The 17,358-nt window shown below is 40.6% G+C and overlaps 1 protein-coding gene across 1 annotated transcript in view; it reads right to left on the reverse strand.

The window, feature by feature from the left end:
* Positions 1–16,965, reverse strand: part of chsy1 (chondroitin sulfate synthase 1) — a 60,647-nt gene extending 43,682 nt beyond the window's left edge. Inside the window, exons 1-2 of the mRNA XM_062416017.1 lie at positions 16,648–16,965; positions 8,070–8,565 (exon numbers count right to left, since the gene is read on the reverse strand). Coding sequence (XP_062272001.1) covers positions 8,070–8,565; positions 16,648–16,958 — 807 coding nt within the window. The 5' untranslated portion in view covers positions 16,959–16,965. The remainder of the gene's footprint in view (positions 1–8,069; positions 8,566–16,647) is intronic.
* Positions 16,966–17,358: the final 393 nt, after the last annotated feature.

Below are 17,358 nucleotides of genomic sequence, written 5' to 3' on the forward strand. Positions count from 1 at the left end.
TCTGTGTCCCTAAATGCACCTGTGTCCCTGCTTCCTCCACACTTTGCATAACATCCCCTCTAAAATCTAGAAGGAAGCCGCTGCGCTACCACATTTATCAGATTAGATATGAAGCCAAGTGCAGCTGGCTATGAATTAGAGGCCAATTACAATGCACAAACTGAATTAAGATAGGAGGAAAGAAATAGGGAGGCAGTTAGAAAAGAGGGTAAGTAAGAAGACAGCACAATGGTGCTGTTGTTGGCAGGGTGAAAGCACATGCAACAGTGTACAGTGAGAGGGTTCGCTGCAGGTTTGGTAGCCCCACAGGCCACTCAGGAGAAATTAGGATTAGGAAGTAGACTCATAGCTCTCAGCAATGCAGGCTTGTGATTCTTATTAGCTGTGTTGGAGCTTGTTTGTGAACTGGCATGTAGGGTGTGGATGGGGTGGTGTGCTGCTGAGGAAAGCCAGGGAGATTATCATCATTGGGGCCGCTGTGGTTCATGAGGTAGATCGGGTCATCCACTAACAACAACAATTAACAATGTGACAAGCGGTTGAATGGAAGAAACATCATACAGCAAAAAATGATGATCTGGGGGTTTTTTTCAGAATTTGCAAGTGGGTTTATATGGTACAGAAGCTTAGAAGTGACATTTACCCTAAATGTTCACACACTAATGGCGTAAGAATGAATGCATTCAGTATCTTGCCCAAAGACACTTTGACGTAGACTTGAGGAGCCGGGAATCAAACTGCTGATCTTCTGATTAATGGAAGACTTGCTATACCTCCTGAGGTACCGCCTGCTGCAAAGCTTGAACAGCATGAACTCCCCAAAGAAAAGAGACAGGAAACTCTGATGAACAGAATGGTAACAGTCAGAGGAGGAAAACTACCACTGAATCTGATGGTCAGAGACACTACATCACTAAACAGTCCAACAGAAGTTTCAGAACTGTGTGCATCGTCATCTTTCCTTCAAACTTCTCCTTATTTTATAAGTGAAATCATTCTGAGAATAGCTTTGTAAAACAGCCGTTCCCTGTTGTTCTGGTTACAGTAAAACAGTAATTGTACCAACCTTGTTGTGTCAACCGTATGTTGATCAGACGTGTTTCTTACAATGTATTGTCAGACCAAATTTAAATAAAATAAAATGTAAATAAAATGCAAGTGACTTGAAGTTGAAGCCAATGCAGAAGTAAAGTGCCATCAATGGCCGCTAGATGCTCCAACTGACTCCCATTCAAAAAGCCTAATCTTCTCTCTAGATATACTAGTAAGGTCAAGTCTCACACACACACACAAAGAGCTTAGACACAAGCTGTTGTGAAAAGTGATGTTCCTTTGCATTAAAAACTTCAGCGTGGGGCCAATCTCAGGTCCTCAGGAAGGGCCATCTACTTGAGGTGTCTATCTAATTAACATGTCTTTTATATATTAAGGTGCAAAGCCATTTGCAAAGCCAGTATAGTTTAAAAAGTATAAAAGTATAAAAAGCTGGATTTTAAAATCGATTCCGGTTTTGACAAGCAGTCAGTGCAGAAATCTAAGAAATGGTGTAATGTGTTCAGACTTTTTAGTTCTGGTGAGAACACGCTCAGTTGCCACACAGTTGATTTTGGGAGGCTGGTGAATAGACCATTATAGTAGTCTAGTCTACTTGTTTCTAAGATGATAAAAGGATGATCTTGTGATATGACTGATATCAGGGGCAGACTGGGACAATAATTCAGGTCAAGAATTTGACGCCATTTCAGGCCTTTTCATGCAGACTTCTAATTGTGTATTCTAACCCTATTTGTTGATGTAACGGTTAAAAGAAATTTGGGAGTGACCAATATGTTCTCTATTTGAATAGCCTACATGATTTTCATTGAAAACCATGTACTCAAATGTTATAAAAATGAGTAAATAAATAAAAACAGAGCTATATGCTGAGACACAGACAGGCAGCGGTGGAGAGTTGTCAACAATTTAACTCACTAATTTAACAACAATCCCTATGAAAGAAGACTCCAAATGATGAAAAATACTTCTGTAAAGGATGTGATTGAATCATAGGCCTATAAACAAAATCTATAACCTTCTTGACTGACCTGCCCTCCTGGTGAACATGGTCAATTATTTTACAATATTTAGCTGCATCAGTGGCTAGGGCTTTGCGTTGTCTGTCCATCTCCCTCTCTGCTCCACCTTTCCTTTTCTTCTGTCCCTCTCTCTCTCTGCTCCACCTTTCCTTTTCTTCTGTCCCTCTCCCTCTCTGCTCCACCTTTCCTTTTCTTCTGTCCCTCTCCCTCTCTGCTACACCTTTCCTTTTCTTCTGTCCCTCTTCCTCTCTGCTCCACCTTTCCTTTTTTTCTGTCCCGCTCCCTCTCTGCTCCACCTTTCCTTTTTTTCTGTCCCTCTTCCTCTCTGCTCCACCTTTCCTTTTTTTCTGTCCCTCTCCCTCTCTGCTCCACCTTTCCTTTTCTTCTGTCCATCTCCCTCTCTGCTCCACCTTTCCTTTTCTTCTGTGCATCTCCCTCTCTGCTCCACCTTTCCTTTTCTTCTGTCCATCTCCCTCTCTGCTCTGTCCCTCTCCCTCTCTGCTCCACCTTTCCTTTTCTTCTGTCCATCTCCCTCTCTGCTCCACCTTTCCTTTTCTTCTGTCCATCTCCCTCTCTGCTCCACCTTTCCTTTTCTTCTGTGCATCTCCCTCTCTGCTCCACCTTTCCTTTTCTTCTGTCCATCTCCCTCTCTGCTCTGTGCATCTCCCTCTCTGCTACACCTTTCCTTTTCTTCTGTCCCTCTCCCTCTCTGCTCCACCTTTCCTTTTTTTCTGTCCCTCTCCCTCTCTGCTCCACCTTTCCTTTTCTTCTGTCCATCTCCCTCTCTGCTCCACCTTTCCTTTTCTTCTGTCCATCTCCCTCTCTGCTCCACCTTTCCTTTTCTTCTGTCCATCTCCCTCTCAGCTCTGCTGTTATAGTTACTTGTAACAGCTAACTTGGTTAGCATCACCAGGTTGCCGGTGTAGACTGTGGTAGATCCAGCCCTCGCAACCTCCCCCGCTCCATCATCTTGCTCCTCCTGATGCCCATATACTGTAAGTAGTATCCGTGTTTTTATTTTTCCCGGCATGCACCGGAAATTTTCAAGATGGCGCTGCCCAGATCTTAAACTATTGGCTTCAACAAAAGGTAAGGTAGCTAGTAAAATGTAATTCTGCTGTTGTATAGTATCTCCCTGCACCTTGTGTGCTGTGCCTGGAACAAATGACCATATGTCAGCTTGTGGAACTAAAAACTGATTAAGAGAAAGTGACAACTAATCTAAAGGTGCATTTCTGATAGATAGATAGATAGATAGATAGATAGATAGATAGATAGATAGATAGATAGATAGATAGATAGATAGATAGATAGATAGATAGATAGATAGATAGATAGATAGATAGATAATGTGAAGCTGAAACTAAATACCAGTATTACACTTTGTAGAAACCTGATGCAATATTCAGCCATTTCTAATCACTTTGCTTTCAGATTGTGGATCAGTTTGGGATGAATTTAGTAACTATGGCAATGGTTCCACTGTTGCATGCCGTGGTGTGTGCGTTTTGTGTTTAGTGCTGTTTTCTCTTTTTTTCTATGCCCATCAGGTACTGCCCTCCTCCTTCCTCTGCTGATCACCGCAGTTGTGTCACATTACAATCAGCCTCAACATATAGCCTCAACGCTTTCCCCCTGTAATGTTAGCCCCAGTGCCAATGGGCCACCAGCAGCATAGTGATTGTTGCTGTGCGTGTGTGTGCGTGCGTGCATCTTCCAGATTTAGACTGGTAATGCTCTCAACTAGTGGTGTTTCTTCTCAGTTATTGATTTAACTTCCCTGGCCGGCTTCCTTCTCATAGAAATCCATTTTGAGTCATCTATTGTGTTTTTGAGTTTCTGGTTATTCTCTTTCTGATTTGTTAAATAAATCATTGGTTTTACTTCATATAATTCTCATTTATTTGCAGCGCGATTTATAAGTACTGTAGTTAGTGACATGATCAAACACTCAGTGAAGTTCTCAATGAAACGGAAGGAAACAAAACTTTTGCACGTTTTATTGATGTTGTCATGGCAACATATCTTATAGGTTAAATCACATTATATTATATAATAATATTAATATTTAATATGTTATGAATGAGTTTATACATGTATTTATTTATTTGACGTTTTTCCTGCCGGACATTTTGGCCGTTGATATTTTAATCTGCTGGTCAATTACACGTTATACCGGCCAAAAGCCAGCATATACCGGCTAACGTAAACCCTGCCTGTGATACTGGGGTTGGGAACATTTTAAAAATAAATATTGCATGGGGAATTTACAGTTAAGAAATTCTTACACTTCAGAACTCTATTCACTCAGTCCACTGTTTATAAGACACATCAGCCATTTATCAACACACACTGATAGAGGGGGAGTGAGTGTGTGTAACAGAGCCAGAGGAGGGTGATTGAGAAACAGTCAGAGAGATAAACTCACTCAGAAGTGTGGGCGGCTGACTTCCTGTGTATTGCTCTAGCATGAGCAAGCCTGACTGATCTAGAAATATAAACCGTCTGAGAGCAGAAGAACTGAAACAGAGAACAGAGAAAAACAACAACAAAATATAGCCACAAGCAGCACTTCGTGGGTTCATACCTATTTGCGCTCAACAGAAAGCAGATCAATTGTCCAAAATTAAAGCCACAAGCAAAAACTAGAGCGTTTCAAGCTTCACAAAGGTGAGCAGATTCACTTCAGTTAGTTTAATTCTGTTTACGGAATGAGTCAGACCAATCACACATTCGTTTCATCAGCACAAAGCCTGCAGCATTTTAATAACTACACACTAAAAGTCTCATGTTTATCAGATTTGGACAAAACTTGATGTGTATGTTCAGGAGATTGCACTAGATGTCTTAAGTGAGTTTAATGAGGAATTCTCAAAAAGCATCTACTGGGGTTAACAATTGCCAACGGAGCATGTACAACAATTTTGATGAAATTCTGTTTTCAGATACATTTGTGATATTTGTGGTGGTAGACAGACAGACAGACAGACAGACAAAGTCTATTCTACAGCTGCGAGCATGAATGATCACTCAAAGTCAACATAACATGTTTTTATTAGGGCTGGATAGGTATATCATCATACCATCTTTTTTTATAACAGATAGTTGGGATTTTGTTACGGTAACATACCACCAGAGGTGGGAAGTAACGAAGTATTTGGGCAGAGACGGAATGAAGTTTGTCCAAGTGGATTTACCATACCCGACAACGGGTGGGGGTTGGGGGGGATAGAGGCCAACTATTTATTCAATTAAAATGTGCTATGACAGGACAGATATCATTATCAGGATATTAAATTACCTATATTGGGATATGAGATTTTGGTCATATCTTCCAGCCCTACTTTGTATGTACACTGAACAAAAATATAAACGCTTTTGTTTTTGTTCCCATTTTTCATGAGCTGAACTCAAAGATCTAAAACATTGTCTATATACACAAAAGACCTATTTCTCTCAAATATTGTTCACAAATCTGTCTAAATCTGTGCTAGTGAGCACTTCTCCTTTGCCGAGATAATCCATCCCACCTCACAGGTGTGGCATATCAAGATGCTGATTAGACAGCATGAATATTACACAGGTGTGCCTTAGGCTGGCCACAATAAAAGGCCACTCTGAAATGTGCAGTTGTGCTTTATTGAGGGGGTCTGGGGGGGGTCAGAAACCAGTGAGTATCTGATTTGACCACCAGTATTCAATTAGTTGCAATCTGCAACCTTACGACTAGATGCCACCAAAAAGTTTTAAAGTAGAACAGTGCATGACTACTCCATTTCCTCCCTATGTCTCAGTGATACAGAACAGACACAAGACAGATCAGATCTAGTTGTCTCATACAGTCACTTCATTAAAGCTCCACATTACTGTGTAACTTGCATGTTTCAAGTGGCTCTGGTTCTTGTGAACACCAGTCATATGAGCAACAGGTCTACAGATCAGCCATGTCTAGACATGTCAGAAAACAGGCTGGTTGGAGTTAACACTTCACCACAGTGCACAGAAACACACTCTCATCTGATTACTAGGTTTACAGCATTTCTTTTATTACTCTGTCTCAACATGGTCTCTCAAGTGTTATCTTAATATCTTTTCTCATGGCCAACACTCAGACACGTCTCAACAATGACTGAATGCCCTACAGTCTAACTGAGAAAGTTGCTAGTTGATGTTTGTTCGGGGGGGGGTGGATAACTCTGATTCACACTCCAACATAGTAGGCGGTGGTAATGCACCTTAACGCTGGTTGCAACCCACCATTAACAAAAGAAGATGGCGCTGCACATCCAGTGGCAATGCTGAGGAGACAGCTGCCAGGATGCTAACCATGATGAGTCAGACACAGAGGCAGGACCAGGAGAGCTGCCTGGAGGAAGAAAGGCCTTGCCCAGGCTTGTCAGGCTCTGGGAAAACATTGTTTGCCTTTTCCTTAGAAGTAGTAAATTTACAGTTCACAGAAACTTAATATGCCTCTGGCAGTTCAATAATACTTTGCTTGTGACACACATACAATGACAAGTGATAAAGTATCATGAATTTTGTGGTAAATTCAGCATTCAATTGGGACACAAAATAGTTCTTCACATTAATGGGATGGCATTTAATTCCAACTTCAGCACATTCTATGTTGAAGTGCAGGTTTGCACACTGGTATAATATTGAAATGTATTTATTTGGATAAACCCCCCCAATTTAAATAAAAATTGATTGAGAATTACATATGAGATCAAGATGACCATGATGATGAATAGTAAAAATAGCAAATTGCAATAGTAAAAAACTATTTATTATTTTCATCTGGAAAAAAATATGTCTGTCCGGTAATTTTTTTATCTACCAGCCATTTGGTCACGTAAGCCAAACAGTTCATTTTGGACACTGCTTACATCTGTCCATAATTCAGTTACACAGAATTTGTTTTAAAAACCAAACAAATGGTCCACAATGTCTAATTCCATTCAAAAAGACACACATCTGTCCAGCTGAGAATCAACAGTGTAAACCAACATACACTACAGACACAAGAACATCTACTGCAGCTATTGTCCTTACTAAACAAACGGAATACCTGCTGTGAATACATATACATAGGTAGTGTCTACCTGCCACAGTTTGCTAACATATCATTCACTTATCATTATACAGCGTTACTAGTAGGGATGTAAAAAAATAACTGATATTAATTGGAAATCCGTTTTAATTTAAAAGATTAGAGTGCTTCGATACATGGACCCCTGTACCATGAACCAGCTAATGGGCCGGATATTATATCATTGTGAAGATTGAATATGTTTGTTTTCAATGTTGTCAATTTATAATGTAAAATGAATGTCTACTTTAAACAAGGAACTGTATCAGATCGCATCATCCCCCATTGAACCCTACCAAACCAAGACAGCGTGGCAGTGTTGAATTACACTAAACTGTATGCCACACAGAATTACCTGTGTAATAAAAAGTGATGCAGCAGATTCTTTTCACTCTGCAGCCAGAGTGACATGATCTGATTTGGATCATGTTGAACTTGAATATGTTATTTACAGGCAATTATGGTGCTACATGCATACACACATGCACTAGCACAGAATTAGGCTGTGTTAGGGACTTCGTGTTTACTGAAGAACACCTGGTCTCAGTTGCATGGCTAGATTTCCAAGCAGGCAACTGTCTCAGGACCAATGATCATCAAGAAAAGTTATACTAATGTTAGAAAATCTGCACCATTAACGTATGAGACCCAACTCATGATCATTTGAAATAATGGATGAATAAAAGGTACTTATGACATCCTTGGCATTGACAATGCACAAGAAAACCCCTGTAGGTTGTGTACAGTGTACCACACTGTACGGTGCAGTCCTGTATAGTGTGGACAGTTGCGCAGGAAACTCTCAAGCTTCCCGTTTTCTGTTTTGGGGTCCATTAGTCTTAAATTTGGTTGGGTTTTTGGAATAAATGGCATAAGAATGGCATAAGGATTTGAAACCATCTTACCTCATACGACCAGACACACTGGACTCCCGCAAACCTCCTGACACACCGGCCAACCTCAACATCCTCATGAGTGGTGTACATCTCCTGTAGACACTCTCGGATGTGAGGCACCATTCTCTTGAGGACCTCACGGCTCATGATGACCCCTGGCCCCCCCATGCAGAAGTTCTCCCCAGGCTCTAAGGCCAGTTTCCCCAGCTCGTCCCGGGCCCCCATGCCCGTTTGACCCAGGAAGATGGCCTCGCTGCTATTAAGGCTGCGCAGGAAACTCTCAAGCTTCCCGCTCTTGATGTAGACGTCGTCATCCGCCCTCATGAACCACTCATACTTGTCCAGGTAGTGGTCATGCATGTATTTGAGCATCATGAAGGACTTCTTCTGTGGTGGATACGAGTCATCCACATTCCTCAGAGCCATTATGGGAATGGGTATGGAGGTGTCAGAGCCTTCACTGGAGAAGAACTCAACATGGCCTGGAATTGTCTGTGCCCATGTCCTAAACACACACACACACAAATGGGTAGATTAAAAAAAAGTCACATAGTCAAATACATGGGATAATCTGTAACATGTAATAGCATGAAACACATGTACAAATAGTAAAAGCCCCAAAGCAAACACGGACAGCGGAAACACACATGGTTCTGTACAAACTATACTCCACTGGTTTCACACCAGTGCAGTCAGTCATTAATTCTGGACACAAACTGTAAGCAACTGATGAAATTTACATCATGCAGACTCAAATTCACACATTGGCGCCCAATTTATCTACTGTACATGAACGTATGTTGTAAGGTATAATGTACACTGAAGGTCAAATCCCAATTTTTAAAGATCAATATATGATTACCAATCATCAACAGTTATTTAGTGGAGTGTGGGAAAACACAAAACATCACTCTTTGTTAGGCAGGTATTTTCTGCTACTGAGAAATACTGATCAGGTTTATCATAACAGCTGAATGATGAATATCAGTTCTTCTACAGCATCATCTCATCACCACACACCCTAAACCAGAGGTCACCACGGTCTGGACCCAGACCTGTAGCTGATGAAATATTGAAGATTGTTAAATTTTGTCCAAATGTTTTTATTTTAATGGACGCAGCTCCTCCAGCTATTACGGTAAAAGTGGAGCGGCCCTCAGAAACTCACAGACCGCTGTGCATAGCCAATCTTCTCACATGACGCTTATCAGCCAATCATATCCGTGCATTCGACACTCGGAGAGACTCAACTGTCAGTGAGATACACACAGAGAAAAGAGGTAATATGTGTTGAGATGTTTTGCTATAAAGTTATTAGACGTGAAATTAAGTTTATGGTTTCCTTTTCATTTTTCTAAAACTAAAAAACACCATCAAAAGCTTTCTGGAATGCACTTTATTTTAAAATGCCATCTTTATTTGATATAAGAAAAGAATGTATTTACCTCATTCTTCTTTAATTCTTATTTTATTATTTATTTGAATAAATAAATAAACAAGTTGAGTGTAAATACTAATGAATGTTGTTGCCATATTCTAGAATTCTACTGTATTTATTTGACAGTCTACAATCTACCCACTAGACTCAGAACCCGCATGTATGTATTATATATATAGGTGAGGGTCATCTCAGCACCCGTATGTATATATATACATATATATATATATATATATATACGGGTGCTGAGATGACCCTCACCTGCTTCACAGTGGGTTTTTCTCTGATTAGCAGGGGCCTGTATGCAGGAATTAGCATCACAAAGAGATGGTCTGAGGAGCCGAGGTGGGGGCGGGTTGCTGCCTTAAATGCCTTCTTGATGTTAGTATAGGCTAGGTCCAGTGTATTCTCTCCCCTTGTTGCAAAATCCACATACTGATGGAAGTGAGGGAGAACTGTCTTGTTGGCCTGATTGAATTCCCCCGCCACAATGAAAACACCCTCTGGATGAATATCTTTAAAGTCACTGATGGAACTGTAGAGAACATTCAGGGCTTCCTTAACATTTGCACTGGGGGCAATGTATACTGCCGTCATGGTAACAACAGTACATTCCCTGGGCAGATCGAAGGGCCTACATTTTATAGTCAAAAACTCTATGTCTGAAGAGCAGTGACTTGAGACTGGAGACGTCTCCTCCAGTTAAGTAGTGGACAGTGCTGGTAGAAGACTCCGCTGCTGTGTGGGATGCTACGTTGGTTGCTAGGTGCAGCAGTCCAAGGCTTTGTAAACAGCTGATAGTAGTCCCATCCACGGCTCCCAAACTGCGGGATCACCGTAATTGCAGCATAACTGGCGGTCATATACAAGTTTACTGTTACTACTCTGCAAATTAACTAACAAACTGTGCTGTCTAAGTTGATCATAACTAATTAAACGTCCGTTGCTATTGAGAGCCGGTGCAGCCGCAGCCGAGCGTGGCGCCACCATGACAAAAAAATAAATTAAAAACCTTTAACCTTTTAGACATTTTGCCCAGCCCGACTTGAAGCATATAATAGCATATGACTACACTGTATTAATTAAAGGGCAGGAGAAAAGGCAGTTTAAACTACATTCAGACCCTGCATACACAGATATGTGTCTGCATGTGTTTGTCAGTTCGTACAGTCTGGAGGTACACAAGGCCCCTTGCAGAAGCTAAAAGTGTGAACCCATGCGTGAATACAACAATGTATCCAAAAAAAAGCAGAACATAATTTTAAACACCAGATCTGTGACTTCCAGCAGTCACATCCCCTCTCATCAACAGCTGCTATTTTACATGTGACTGGAACTAGTTGAACAGCAGCAGGCCAGCTAAGATGCATTGCATGAATTTTAACTGGGCCTGAATGCTCTGCTGTGAAGCTAGTGCTACTAGGAGGGAGGGTATTTCATGAAATAAATCCATTTTATTTTTGGTAAAAAAAGTTTATAAATCGCTGAATGCCTCCTACATGCCTCGCCTAAACCAAATGTTGTATTTCCAGTATATATTAACACCTCAAAGACAGACACTCTCCTGCTGTGTGAAAGGGTAACTTTAACTCATCACCCAGAGTTCATGTGTGAAAACTGCTATACATACCCCTTAATACACCACAGGAGGGAACAGTCACACTAAACTTCTCACACCTATGGGTCTCACTCATTGGGCTAAACTATCTTTAAGCCACTGAAAACACTTAGTCAAATATGTTTTGCTTTGTCAGACATGTCATATTTTTAGCATATAAAGAAGTCTCTGGTGCAGGCTTTTCTTTGCATTTCATTGAATTTCTTCACTACATCTGCATCAGGACAACAAAGTTGTGAATAATAAAGTCAGTTGACAGTTGACATAAAGCAGGAGAACATGGCTGACATATGTGACTACAATGTCAGATATCATGATATTTCGAAATCCTAAATGATTGTTACTCCCAGTTGGACTGTTAAAGCACAATGAGAAGCTGCATTAGGGTGGGAAGATTCTGACTGATTACTTTTCTAAGTAGGGTTGTAAATGAGAGTTTAGAGACTGGGTTCAAAAATTGTGAAGTTGTGCTTGAACATGAAACATGAAACAGATTTGTGAGGGTTCAAGAGAATGCCTTTCACTGCATTCACAGTTACTGGAAACATGTCTGTCCTCTCCATAACATTGCTGTTTAGTCTACATGCTAATTAAATTCAAACCAAAAATACAAGATAACATTTGGGACTTAGTGCTTAGTAAAAGACATTCCCCCTCTTGTTGTGCCAAAGTAGTACATGGTATTAAAATTTCCAAAACTAAAGTAGTGGAAATTCATCCAGAGTTGGATCCAACTTGTGACATACATGTATATGCACCTGCCCAATTCATGTAGTCTGAAAAGCCCTTCAAATGAGGAATTTTGGAACCCAGACTTCCAAACATCTGAAATGTTATAATGCGTCATTGAGCCGACTGCAATTTTTTGGCATTTTCCCCACAAGATCTGCTCCTCCCCAAAACACAACAGGCTATGCTCGCCTTTATCTCTTTACTGGCTTAGTGAGTTCTCACCTGCTTAAATGAAGAGATGCTGATGCTCACTCATACTGGATTACATTGGTTTGTTTGAAATCACAACTTAATAATAAGTTAAGATAATAAATTAATTCTATTATTTAAGTGTGGGGCCTTTGTGTCTTTATATGATTCATTATCTGTCTCTGAGTAATTGATTTACTAATGGTTATCACAATTTTTGTCTTAGTTCATTATTATTTCCTTTTTTTTTTTATTTAGCATTTTTGGCATTTATGTATTTATTAATTTACAGACATGGCCAAAATTATTGGTACAATTTTATTAAAATAATGCACCAGTCGTCCTGAACAGTGTTGAAATCAAAATACATTTTAATGGTCAATGCATGATTGTTTGATTCGCAGTGGGGAAAAAAATAGTGTGAAAATGAATGAACTTATTCTATAAAGACATTCTAAAATAGCCTGGATAAAATGATTGGTTCCCTTTAGAAGTTGTAAGAAATGATTGATTTGTTGTGATACTTGGAGCAGTATATTGTGTACAAATTAGTATCAAATGGTGTTTTCTTAGAAGTTTAAAAAGGAGAAAATGACTCACCCTGCTGTTTTGTGCCACTGTGTGCATCATATTGAACATGGAAATCAGAAGGACGACTACAGAGTGGTCTGAAAAGCCAAGCACGGTCAATGCAAAGGTTACAAAGACCATCTCCAAAGAGCTTGATGTTCCCGTGACCACTGTTGCCAATATTATTAAGAAGTTTAAGGCCCATGGAACTGTGGCCAAATTGGCCCAAGATGGAACAGAACAATTACAGCTGTGACCAAAATTATTAGCCCCCCAGGAATTATGGAACATTTTCCTAAAATGTTTCCAATGTTTGCAGCATTGATAAAACTCGATATAATCAAACATTCACCAGTGCTTTTTAGTAGCTTTTGGTACATTTCGGAATATAAAATAACATTTTAGGCTTGCTTTATATCAAATATAGAGAAAAATGGGGATGTCAAACATATTAGCCCCCATGATGGGGTGGCCAATAATATTTCCCCCTATGTGAATTATTGCCCTCAAAAACACACCTAATTAACCAATCAGCTTTCAAACCACACCTGTGCAGTCAATTGGCTTCCTAACAACACCTGGACATTCAATCAGCATAAAAGGACTCCAAGGAACAGGGCACTTGAACACATTATTGAGAGGGACTACTTTTACTCACCATGCCAAAGACAAAGGAAATCAGTCAATAGCTCAGAAAGAAGATAGTGGAGGCTCATGATAAGGGGGAAGGCTATACTGCCATTTCCAAGCGTTTCACAGTGTCTAGAACCGCTGTACGTTGCATCATTGCCACGTACAAGGAGACATGGAAAGACACATGGATGTTGCTTATGTTTGGCGAAGAAAGGGAGAGGCCTTGAACCCTAAGAACACAGCTCCCACAGTTAAACATGGTGGTGGGAGCATCATGCTGTGGGGCTGTTTTGCAGCCTCAGGCACAGGAAGCCTTGTTCGGGTGCATGGAGACCTGTGCCAACCTAGTAAAGAACTACTCTAAGAGGTTGTTGTCAGTCGTGGCTCAGAAAGGGTACACTGTTGACTATTAATGGCCAGGGGGCTAATCATTTTGGATGTCTCATTTTTGCACTTTTTTGTTTCAAGCGTATTTGTTTCCACAATAACAAACACGTGTCGTTAATGGATATTTCCATGGAGAAATCAAGAGTTTTGTCTAATTTCATAAGGGGGGCTAATAATTTTGGTCACAACTGTACTTGAATGGTCGAGAAAGAACCAAGGAAAACTTCAGTACAGATCTTGCAGTACAAGGCACAGTAGTTTCAAGTCACACTATCCATCGCTGTATGAATGTAAATGGGCTCTATGGTAGAAGACTCCACTTCTAAGAGGGAGACACAAAAAAGCCTGACTGGATTTTGCCAAAATGCCTGTTGATAAGCCAGGGAGAATGGGACAATGGGCTGTGGACAGATGAAACAAAATAAGAGCTTTTTGGTAAATCACACCAACCCTATTTACATAAGAAAAAAATAAGCCTACAAAGAAAAGAACACCATGCCTACTGTGAAACAGAGCAGCCTACACTATGTAGTTTGTTCACTACTCTCAGGCTGAACTACATGTAGTTTTATAAGCTACGCTTGCAAAGTAGCTTCCCCAACACTGATGGTTTTAATCCAGACTTCACCAGTGAGACTACACTAAGGTTAACCTGTAAGCAGTTTACAGCCTACCACTGGTTGATTCTGCTGTTAATCAAATGTGTCTGTGCTCCAGTTGGCTAATTTTACTGCCTCTGTCTTTGTGTTTTTCTCTTGTCTGTACTTGTTCTTCTCTCTCGGGCAGTTTAAGTGAGTGGCACACGCGCGTGCCTTTGTCCTGCTCAGAGGCCCTGCCCCGCTGTGATGTTAGGGTGTTTATACCAAACAGCCCCCGCTGTATTCAGACATAGAGCTGGGCAGCTCGATGGTGGCCAGTTTGTCCAAAGTTCATTAAACGTTTCACATTTCAAAATAACTTCAGACTCGACACTGCGCTTCCTTGAATCCTCAGCAGTACATCCGCCAGGTGTGTTGTTGAGTCTGAGCTCAGAATACCCACCCCGTTGTGACACTGTGGGTTTTATATCAAACAGCCCCCACTGCACTTAGACACGGAGCTAGGCAGCTTGATGTTCACTAGTTTATACAAAGCTTATAAATATTAAATGTGCTGCATGTCTATATTGCACCAAAAGAGCCTCTGTAACCACAGTAAATCACCTGTTGAGTAATGGTTGTTTATTTATGCTTTATAACCTAACCACCGTGAAACAATCAGAAATCACTCACACGGTCTCTCTGTTGCTCGCTCATGCACTCAGTTTGCTTGCCCTCTCACTCTCTCTAGTATTATTTAAATGAGTTAGGGAAACCCACAACAAAGCCTTACTTTTCATGTTATCAAACCAAGAAGGATGTCCTCCCTTCCTCTTTCTTATGGCAGGGTTGTATAGCTCAGATCATGACACACACTCGCAAAGCCCAGAGGCCCTGTCCCACTGCTGCAGAGCAAAGTAGCTGTTCGCTTGTTTCTTCAGAGTTTAAATGTACTAAAATTATTAGTGTCACGTTTGCCAATTGTACCAAATTATACATGGTAGTCCGTTTTTCTCCAAGCAATGCACCCACCGAGTGTGGAGTCGATCAGATGAACAGTTCAAGGGAAAAACAAAGTACACACAGACATACAGAGATTCTTCCTTTATAGATAGATTTTTCTGCTCTAATGCTGCACTTTACTTAGTCGTTATTATTCAATTTTCATGAAAACTTCTTGGTCTCCTTGATTATTTTTCTTTCTTTTTTTTTTTAATTAGTCATTGATAATTAATAATAATAACTCTACCTGAAATACACATTCATTACAGATGTTGGGCATTTGAATCTGGTGGAATTAATGACTATTATACTTTCATAAGTGTACACAATCCAGCCTGATTCTCATTGAAACTCACATTGAAACAACAATCTACTGCACCAATATCAATAGAACTATTGGAATCAGAGGCTTGGAGGAAGGTTTAGGCCTACATTCAGTTCTGTAGAGCCTTTAAGGATTCCTCTGATTTGAAAATGAGTCTTATTTTTACACCAGCATTATTAGACATTCTGTCTTGGTAGAGCTAGAAGTCCCACTAAAGCACTTTATGTTCACTGAAACAGATCTGATCAATGTTGTCCTGCTTAAGTCTTAAACTCCACTCCGCTGCCAGTGGGTCTAGTCAGTACCTAAGTATACTGTGCAGCCAAACAAACACTGTTTAAATTCAGAGAGGTTTATTTTTAAATGCCAGTGGAAACCCCACAGCAGAACTGAAGCAATAAGTCAATTAATAAATTAATCCCAGAGAAAATGAATCTACTATTTGGTCAGACAAAACAAGAAATTGGAAGATGAATAACTGTATGTCTGTATTTTTTGTCACCTTCATAGCTAAAATGTTAATCTATGAACTGGAAAAACAATCATCAGACCCTAAATTTCCCAAATATGCCAAATATTGTCAGGGGATAAGTGGTGGCTATGAATATTTCCACTCAGTGGAAACACACACCTCAACCGAGAGGCAAAACTGATGTACACGTATTACAGTGGAAGAAGAACATTGTCCCCAATATAGCAGAGGTGCTAGATGTTAAATGGGATAACGTCAGACTTATAGTAGGTAGCTAACAGTTTCTTTGTAGAACATAATTTTACACAGAACATAACAAATCAGCGGGATATTCTAGTGAATCCAGCACATACAGTATGACATATCATGCTGTACCTAAGTCGGTACATGTGGTGGCAGTCAATATGAGCCAATGGTAACGAATAAAAATGGGTACGAATAACTACTGGTAGCTGGCTACCAAACACATAATACAACATAAACGACTTTATCAGCCCAAGTCCTTTCAGGTAAGCTTGTGAACAGGGCCACATTGAAGTGTTACAGTTCTAAATTGAGACTAAAGGGCCGCTATCGCCCATATAAGAGAGAAGCTGAATGGGTGCTTTAAAAAGGAAGCCTTCTTGTCTGACACATCACATACCTGTGCGCCGCCACTGCTCGGCTGTTCAGATACTTCTGGGCAGTCATGACACCAACGAACAGGAAATGATTGGACCTGGAACCAGGTTTCTCGGTCGCCGGTAAACCGTTATTTTGCGGCGGCCATAATACTCCGCCGTACTCCTTTCGGAGAACTCCGTTCAACCCACAACCGGCAGGGTTTGCTTTTCGTTTTTGACCAGCTTTCTTCAACTCGGTCGCCTTGGGTAAAATTAGCCTGGAAGCCAGTGTGAAACCGACCACCAGTCCCAGCAGAACACTAAACCATGCTCTTCGGCTTCGACCTGCCATTCCCCAAAACTTCACCAGTTCGCTGTTTATCCTCACTGTATCCTAAGCAGTTTCTTTAAAAAAAGAAAAAAAAAAAAAAAAAAAAAAAAATGAAAGAAAGAAAAAAGAAGCCAACAAACACAAAACGGCAGATCTATCAAAAAATGAGAAAAAATATATAATAAAAACAAAAATTGGGCAGGCAGAGCTCGTGTGTCTCCAGAAAAACCGAGTTCACACACACTCTCTCATGGTAGAAAAGCCCTTTTCTTCCAGTTGCCTACGTAGCATCACAGCAGTCTCCTTGAAGCCGCCACCTGAACAGTCTCTACCGCTGCTGCCAAGGTATCATCCAGTTGTCCGTCGCTATCGACCATCGGCAAACATCAGTGCCGCCCAACAAATACAGCAGCTTTTTTCT

This window comes from Scomber scombrus, chromosome 1 (genome assembly GCF_963691925.1).
Source record: "Scomber scombrus chromosome 1, fScoSco1.1, whole genome shotgun sequence".
Taxonomy (NCBI): domain Eukaryota; kingdom Metazoa; phylum Chordata; class Actinopteri; order Scombriformes; family Scombridae; genus Scomber; species Scomber scombrus.